Raw genomic sequence first — 9,677 nt, 5'->3', positions numbered from 1 at the left:
ATTTCGATAAATTGTTCCCCAATCATACGTTTTCGACTTGCAATTTAATTATCCAGAAAGTTTAGAGTTGCCGATCTATATCTAATCCTAATTGAACCTACAAGTATATGATAATATGCTTCGGGTGTTTTAATAGTGAAACTATTAATAAATATAAACATCACATGTTCAACTTGTAAAGTTTATATAATACATACAAATATTGAGCCATTGGGGCTATTATCATGATAAGAACTAGTGGCCTAGTGGTAAGGATAGGCAAATAATTAGGATCTATGATTTGATTCTATAACAATCTAATCTGGTCTGTAAAATTAAGTTATCTGAAATCTCGTAGTTGTTAAACTTGATTTTCTCTATACTTTTTGTTTGTTCAATATATGTATATATTATGCATAGAGCACAATCATTTTGGTAGCTTTTTGGAAGAACACATGATTATCATTGGTGATGTTCTATCATTTCGAGGGACAAATCCATCGTCTCTCAATTATATTTTTATTTATTAAGAAATATATCTTTAATTTAAATAAAAATAAAACCATTAAAGTAGATATACGACAGGCTTTTCTTGATACCAAGTACCAGCACGTATTAATGTCCTGATCCTGTATTGTCTTTTCTTGCTAAATTAGAAACTCTGTATTGTTGTTTTAAGTTTCTATATATATATATATATATATGTCTAGAGAGGACATGTTAAAGCTTGGTGGAACCACTAGAGATTAAGTTGAGAAGAGAAGACGATTGCTACGTACCGGCAACTTTTTAGCATGGAGAGTGAAGTTCAGCGTCCACTTGCTGATTTTCCAGTGAACATCTGGGAAGATATCTTAACTTCGTTCTCAAATTCGGATCTTGTACGTATAGCATTTTCATGTCTTTATTTCATGCATACTTTATATTATTGGAGTCCCTTATAGTATAGCCTATTATTATTATTTGATTCAATGATATCATAATAATTCACTTCCATATAGGGAAGTGATAAACTTAAAGAGAAGCATATTACTCTAAAGGAGACTGTGAAGGAGTCGTTTATGGCTTCAGGAGCGAACCCAATAGAGAACATCAAGTTCATCCACACACTATGTCGCCTTGGTGTCTCCTATCATTTTGAGAAAGATATCCCAGAGAAACTGGAGAAGTCGTTTGATTGTCTTGATTTTAATCAGAAGATACGAGAAGAAGGATGTGATTTGAGCACGGTTGGAATAGTTTTCCATGTTTTTAGGCAATTCGGGTTTAAACTTTCAGCTGGTAATGTTTTTTTCCTTTAAAACATTTCAAATGAAACTACGGAATTATATGAATGAAGTTTACGGAAAAATTGGTATTGGTTTAACGCAATTTTTTTTATGTCTGCGTCTCAAGATGTGTTTAACAAGTTCAAGGACGAGGATGGGAAGTTCAAACCACAATTAGTGGCAGATGCAAGGGGCATGATAAGCTTATATGAAGCTGCACAATGGAGGACTCCTGGAGAAGACATTCTTGACGAAATTCTCGCGTTCTCAAATTCTCATTTAGAAGAAATTTCTTCTCGGTCTAGCCCTCATATCGCAACACGCATCAAGAACGCCCTAAAACATCCATTTCACAAAGGCATCTCCAGGATAGAAACGAGGCAATTTATCTCATACTACGAGGCTGAAGATAAGTGTGACTCAACATTACTTGAGTTTGCAAAGATCGACTTTAATTTGCTGCAAATGCTACACCGCCATGAGCTTGCTTGTGTAACCAGGTAACTATCTCAGCTGCTCAACACATGCATATAACCGTACCTCAGATACTGGGATGTAATAGCAACCCCAAGGATAGTATTTTATTATGGAGTTCTTAAGTTATATTTATCTATATATATATATATATATTGGACCAATAATATCCAAATTGGAATTTAGTTTGGATTTCCAAGAATTTTAGTATATTCTTGATTAAATAATATTTAATATATATATACCTAAATATATAACTTAAGAACCCTATATTAATATACTACCACTGGAGTTTTTTTTTAAGCCATCAGCAATAGTAAGAAATTTACTTAAATCTTTTTCTTTTTTTTCACCGAATTTACTTAGGTCTTAAAGTTATATCTTAAACCAGCTTTAAAAAAAAAGTTATATATTAACATTATAATAGTAGTATCCATTAAAAAGATGACACCTGTAAAAGTAAAGAGACAATAGACTCTTTGGGAAGAGTTGTTCTTTCGTTTCTCTCTTCTTTCTTTTTTTGGAAAATTTTTTTTTGGTCAAAAAAATAACAACAATATCTTATTAGTCTATTTTTTGTACTATTTTCCTCTAATACCCTTTACTATTTTCTGAAATAAATCAAATAAATAGTTTTACAGATAAACAAAAAATCAAAAAATAGTAATACTAATGAAATACCTATATTAACTTATTGATATATTTTTCAGTTAAAAAATGTTTTAAATCATAATTTCATATTTTGCTCTAAAAATGTAGAATTGACATTCTACATAGTAGAAAATGTGATCTACTTTTTTTCATTGAATCTACTATGTTTAGAATATGTGTTTTACGTAAATAATAGTTATCTAAAAATATTTGGAAAACACATTCTACGCTTAACTTATAGTTCTAAAATCTGTAGAAATCAAAATCTACACATTACTATAAATCTAAAACTAGCAGAAATAGATTTCTAACATGTTTACTGTATTCTACCTATTCTAGAATGTATGTTCTACGGGTAAGGATAATATTAGAAGATAAATGTTTGGGAATATTTTGTTTATTTATTTATTAATAAAAATCAATTTTAAAAAAAAAGAAAAAAAAACTTTTAAAAAAAAGATCTTTTAGTAAAAGAAATTATTTTAAAAAAATATATTTAAAAAAAGGAAATTCGTCTTTGGGCTAAAAATTAATTGAGATTTTTAATTTCAATTTTTGTTTCTAAATTTTTTAGTAAAAAAAGTTATATTTTAATATTCAAAATTAGTTTTTAAATTGTAGTTTAAAAATTATAATTGAAATTTAAGAGCAGTATTGTCATTTATAGAAAAGATTAGTCTAATAGGACATAAAATAAGAGAGATTAGATTAAAAATACATAGTTATTGTTTTTTGGGTAAAAAACAAATTTTCTTTCTCTTTTTTAATCTGTACTTTTGTTTATTACTTTAATTACAGAACCAGCTCAGATAATAATTGTTGTGGACGCCCTAAGAGCAACTCCACAGTGATAAACCGTATAAATTTTTAAAAGAACAAATATATTAGTATTTATAGTTACTCAATCATGTTATATTTTCTAAGTCAATGAAAACACTAATTTTTCTCTTACATGATGACATGTGTTTTTGGGATGTATTAATAGTTCTAAAAATTTTGGTTTTCTTTCTCTTAGTTTCATTATTTTGTTCTTTTTATTAAATATTTAGAAACCCTCTTTAATACTAATTGTTAGAGCTGTTCTAACACAAAATGAATATAAAAATATATTCAATTTAATAGGATAAAATACATTGGTAGATCTAAAAAATATTTTTAATAGAAGCATAAAATAATTATTAATAAATATTATATATATATATATATTATATCTTTCGAAAAAAAACCTTACAAATAAAGGAAGAGAAATGATGAATCAAATAACTAAAACTATGTGCTAAAAATATTGAATAGAAAAGAACCAAGGAATAAGAATATTAAGAGAATGCAACCTAAGAGAAAAGCAAAAAAAAAATATGATAGGTGGGCAAAAACGAAAATCATAAAATAAAATTAAAAACAATAAGGAAAAAACGGATGATACAAAAAAAAAAAAGATGGCAAGATAAGGGGAAAAGGGGAATATAATAAGTAGCCTTTTTTTTTTTGAAACACCAATAGAATAAGTAGCCAAAAAAGAAAATTAGAAAATAATAAAAACGGGTAAGAAAAGGGTTTTATAGGGGATTTGGTCGGTGGTGGTTCAGTAGGATCATAATGAGGATAGAGACCAAGACCAACCATGCTGCACAACCCACCTATGCACAACCTACCTTGTTCAATGTACGCGTCGGTCTTAAACACAACTTTTCCCCACGCGTACACCCGTAGGAACCCACTGCACCTTCACACATTTTATGTTTTCAACAACGAAGGGCAACACGTTTTGACTAAACCTTTCACCTTCACCGACCAAAGAGATATCACCGGAAAAAAGCCAAACGGCGCCGGATACTCGCCGGAACTCAACCGCTGCTTCACATAACAACACATCAAGGATCCTTTCCTCGGAGAGCTTCATCGAACAAGGTCGAGATCTTATCCGGACCGTCAATCCACCACTCGAGAATACACCATCACCGTCTTCATCACCTTAGTACCATCACCGTCTTCAATCATCTGCGGAACCTCACATGGATCGAAGATCCCACAAAACCAACACCGCTTCTCGATTGATAAATCAAATCGAGAGTCAAGACTCGAATAAACATCGAGCGGTAGAACCAAAAGCCGACAAACCCACCATCCAAGATAAGGTGCAGTCTCCGGAGTCAAAGCTGGACGCCCACCACGAGGAGAGCGCAGCGCCGGAAGCAGGGCCTGACATGCATCACCATAGTCGTACATGCCGGAATCAGAAAACAAAAGACGATTGATAACCTAGAAGTGTCGCCGCAAGCAAGACAATAAATCCCGACCGACAATGTGGCTATGGATGCCCACCATCGTCAGTCGGAAACTTAAATCGGTTTTTACCTTTTTTAGAGAGAAGACGGAGGTTTAAAAAAAAAGTGTTCATACTTGTTTAGCTGAACCTAAAAAATAATTTAGCATGTGGTACAATATATATATATATTAAAATATAAATTATAATATATTTTGTTAAATTATATATATATTTAAAATTTACATTAGTCACTAAAAGTTTACTTTTTATAATTTTAAATATTTTAAAATATTTCTTTTTAAGTAATAGTATAAAATTATATATAGAACATAATATTATTTAAAAATATTCATTTTAGTTTTTATGTTAATCTCAGTACTGAAAATAGTAAATGAAAAAAAAGAAATCACTTGTAAAAAGAAATCACTTGGAGTATATAACTGTAGGTACTGAAATAAATGAAAAAGGGAAAGGTGACTAAAATGTAGAAATAAGTATTAAAAAAAAAATCAGAACAGACTCGAAGTCAGAGAAAGAAAATAAAAGAAAGGAATAATTGTAGGTAGCAAAATCAATGAAAAAAGGGAAGATGATTATAAGTGTAGAGACAATTTTCTTTTAAAAAAACGTTACATCCTCAAGGATTTGAATTCAGAGAGGGTGGGACACATAATAGTCATACGAAGCATTTGACACTGCTCTAATCCAATTTTTAAATTATGCCCTTCAATGTTTTTATCCAAAATTACAGATATTAATATAAAAATAATTAAAACTTTAATAAAACAATCAAATCATATCAAATTTTTATAGAAAAACAGTAAACAAACTAAAAATATAGTTAATTTTTCCTGCAAAATCATTTACTAATTTGATAAATCTTTAATCATATGAGTCTTGATTAATCCATTTAATCTCATGTGTAACATAGTAAACCACAAATAAATATATATCAATTTTAATTTCAGAAAATGTTTTAGCTATGATAATCGATATTAAAATAGTTAGCAATACACATTTAAGCAATACAATCTTCCATTATTCAACAAAAAAATATCTTTTTAATGAAATTTTAAATTTATTGATCATCAGGAAAAATAATATTTATGTACAAGCCAACAAAAAATACTTTACTAGGCTTTGTAATTGTTTGATATTGATTCTCATAAAAAATTTAGTCATCTAAACATATTATCATCAACTATTTTTTAATGCATATCATTTTCAAGTTTTCAAGTCTAAACACTATGATTTCAAATTATTATAACTAAAAATGTTAGTGTTATATTAAGTAAAAACCCTCTGGGCCGGCCCTGATTTGAGCTAATGACAATATATGCTTGTACATGTCAACATGACATTTATATCATTTAGAGTGTCGCACGTGCCGCATCTTTTCTACGCTTGGGTCCGCTCCTGTACAAACACATGGCTTTGTAACACATACTAATATACAGGGGCAGATCCATATGTAATGGATATGGCACATGCCAAATGCAAAAAAAAAAAAAGTAGACATACAGATTTTTCCCAAACAAAATTAAATGAACTAAACCAAACTAAATTTGTAGTTTTTTTTGGTTACCGGTTTGAATTTGATTTAATTTGGTATGGTTGGGATTTGGGAAAAATAATTTGATTTTTGGTTTGGTATTCGATTTCAAAATTAACCAAAGGCCAAACGAAAATGAACTAAACCAATTTTTTAGTTTAATTTTGGTGGGATTTTGGTGGAACCATATAATCTGAAACCAAAAATACCTGAATTTAAATAACTGTATAACCTGAAATGAAATCGCAGACACGGAGAGAAGTGTGTAGCTCTTTTTGGTCTTTAAGGCTCAAGTGTGCCCCATATATTCTAATTTAAACTCTTCACCCTTCTAATAGCTAATCAAAATGTTATATATATATATATATATATATATAATTATATTAATGAATAAAAATAGTGATATGTTTTCAATATTCAAAATACCTAAAACAAAATAACGTCAATTTTAACGACGCTGAAACCGCCAACTATACCCTAAAACCAAATTCGAACTCCTAAATTTAAATCCTAAACCCTAAATCAAAACCCTATACCATTATCCCAAACCTATATCCTAAACCCATATCCTATACATTAATCTCAAATCTTATACCTTAAACCAAAACCCTAAATTCTAACTTTAAATCAAAACCTTAGACCTAAATCTAAACCCTATACCCTAAATCCAAACCCTAGATCCTAAACCTGAACTCTAAACCCAAATTTTATACCCAAACCCTAAACTAAACCCAAATATTAGGTTTAGCTCCAAACCCTAGAAAGTTTGGGTTTAAAGTGTAGGTTTGGGTATATAATTTGGATTTAGGATCTATGGTTTGAGTTTAGGATTTAGGGTTTAGGATTATGGTATAGGATTTGGTTTTAGGGTTTGGATTTAGCTTATAGGATTTAGGATTTGAATTTAGGGTATACGGTTCGGATTTGGGTTTAGAATCTACGGTTTGGGTAAAGAGTTTGGGATTTCAGGGTCTAGGATTTGAGTTTTGGATTTAGGGTTTGGACTTAGGGTATAGGTTTTGGGATTATGATATTGGTTTTAGTGTTTGGGCTTAGGATTTAAGGCTTATGATTTGAATTTAAGGTATACGATTTGGAATTATAGTTGATGATTTGAGTTTAGGGTATAGATGTCGGCGTCAGCGTCGTTAAAATTGATGTTATTTTATTCTTTAGTTATTTGAGATTTTTTAAAAAGGTTAAAATTTTTATTCATTAATCTACATGGAATTTATATTGACTATGAGAATGATGGTGAATTTAAAAGTTCACCCTATGTGATGAACCTAAGTTTTTGTTCATTTGAACTCATGTGCATTTGTTCTTTCAAATTCTCTAAAAATATTTTATCACTTTTTCATAAATATTTTTCTTGTTTTTACTACCTAATTTTTATAACGTTTTACTTCTTTTGTTTAATAATATATTTTAAAATGAAAATAATTTGAAAAATATTTTATTAAGTTTGCGGCATAATTGTTCACTCAAAATAAAGTTATAGTTTGGATTAAAATGAGATCTAAAATGACTAACAATTTATAATGAAATTATTATGTGCATATATAATTTTATGATAATACTGAAAATGGATATTTAAAATTATGAAATATTTCTTTTTATTTATTTCACTTTAATATATTAAATTATATTTAGCATAACATTTTTATATGTTTTGTCACACATATAATTATTTTCTAGATCCGCTTCTCATATACTATATATATAGTAGTCTGGCATGAACTTGACCTTCGTCATTACATTCAGGTGGCACAAAGAAATGGAGTTTGAATCTAAAATAACATACGCAAAACATAGAGTTGCCGAGGCGTGCTTGTGGGCAGTTGGAACATACTCTGAGCCTGAGTATTCTCAAGGACGAGTTTTATTAGCAAATGTAGTCATCTTACTCACAGCGCTTGATGATACATATGATGCGTATGGCACAAAAGAGGAACTTGAGCTTTTCACATATGCATTGGAAAAGTACTCGTTTTGCAAAAACTTAAAAGTTTTTGTTTTTGTTTTTATCGATGACTGGCTTATAACATGGCTTGCTTTAATACAGGTGGCTTCCTGAAGCACCTAACGGGATACCTGACAGCATGAAACACCTTTACCGCGTCATAATCGATTTCTATGATAAACTCGAGGATGAGCTTGAGAAGCAAGGAAGGTCCGGTTGTGGCTTCCATCTTAAAAAATCAGTTAAGACACCTTAAGAGTAAATTTTACTAATACTTCAATTGTTTTTTATTTATTTTAAAATCCTCATTTTCAGACCTGACTGATGATTTTTTTCTTAATCAGTTGATATCAACAGCCAATGGTTACATGCAAGAGGTAAACTGGTCGAGAAAAGATTACACTGCTAAATTTGACGAGTATAAGGAGAATGCTATCTTGTCTTCCGCTTACTATGCCATAATGGCCGTGACATTCGTGGGAATGGGAGATGTGGCGAAACTTGATGCTTTTGAATGGTTAAGTTCGCATCCTAAAATTAGGATAGCAGCTGAGATGATCTGTCGATTCACAGATGACATTACTAGCTACGAGGTGAGCACAAATTTCGAGTTTAGAATCCTAACAAAACTATATATACACGTATCTCTCAAATTGAATATTTTTAAGCCAAAGTATTGAATACATTTGTCATATTGACATACTATGATTGCAGTTTGAACACAAAAGGGAGCATGTAGCAACAGGCATCGATTGTTACATGAAGCAATTTTGTGTTTCCAAGGAATTAGCCGTAGATGGATTATTCAACATTGTTTCAAATGCTTGGAAGGAGTTGAATCAAGAGCTAATGAGGCCTCACTCATTTCGTTTCCCTTTCTTGATGCGAATTCTTAACCTTTCGCGTATCATCGATGTTGTCTATAGGTACGAAGATGCTTACACCCACCCCGAGTTCTTGAAAGAGCACATCGTCTCTTTGCTCATTGAAAATATCCCCATTTAAGATTTGTATTGTGGTGGAATGGTGGTGATTATAACAGTCCATGAAATTTGAACTGATCCATTAATACACAATGAAGGCAAGGCAATTTCTTATAATACGGTAGTTGAGCTATGTCGATCCAACATATTATTTGTATTTCTTCAATCCCTCTCACTTAATCTGTGTTACTGCTGTATTTGTACCTATTGTTATCAGTAAATTGTTTTTTTTTTCGATTATCAACCCATTTGTATTTTATATAACTATTATTTCCATGACTCCATTTCTATGGGATATTTTGTTTTTGGTCGACTTTATACTACTGTATCGGGTCATTTTGGTTTAAATCCGAGTTTGATTTGGGTTCAGTTTTATTTGGGTATAAGAAAAATTTAACCAAAGTCAACCGATATTAGTTTAGTTTAGTTTAATTTGTGCTCGGTTTAACTTCAGTTTGGTCCGCGTTCGATTTGGTTTGATTTCGTTTGTATTCGGTTCAGTTTAGTTTAATTTTGTTTGTGTTAGGTGTAGTTTAGTTCG

The 9,677-nt window shown here is 30.5% G+C and overlaps 1 protein-coding gene across 1 annotated transcript; it reads left to right on the top strand.

Annotated features, from left to right (window-relative positions):
• The first annotated feature begins 283 nt into the window (after positions 1–283).
• On the top strand, positions 284–9,412 carry LOC108840558 (alpha-humulene/(-)-(E)-beta-caryophyllene synthase-like). Its single transcript, XM_018613400.2, has 7 exons — positions 284–860; positions 981–1,260; positions 1,375–1,747; positions 7,955–8,173; positions 8,256–8,394; positions 8,498–8,746; positions 8,868–9,412. Exons 1-7 carry the CDS (start codon positions 774–776, stop codon positions 9,156–9,158), a joined length of 1,638 nt encoding a protein of 545 aa, XP_018468902.1. The 5' UTR covers positions 284–773; the 3' UTR covers positions 9,159–9,412.
• The last annotated feature ends 265 nt before the right edge of the window (positions 9,413–9,677 follow it).

This window comes from Raphanus sativus, chromosome 4, assembly GCF_000801105.2.
Source record: "Raphanus sativus cultivar WK10039 chromosome 4, ASM80110v3, whole genome shotgun sequence".
Lineage (NCBI taxonomy): Eukaryota > Viridiplantae > Streptophyta > Magnoliopsida > Brassicales > Brassicaceae > Raphanus > Raphanus sativus.
This window is presented reverse-complemented; position numbering and strand designations above follow the sequence as displayed.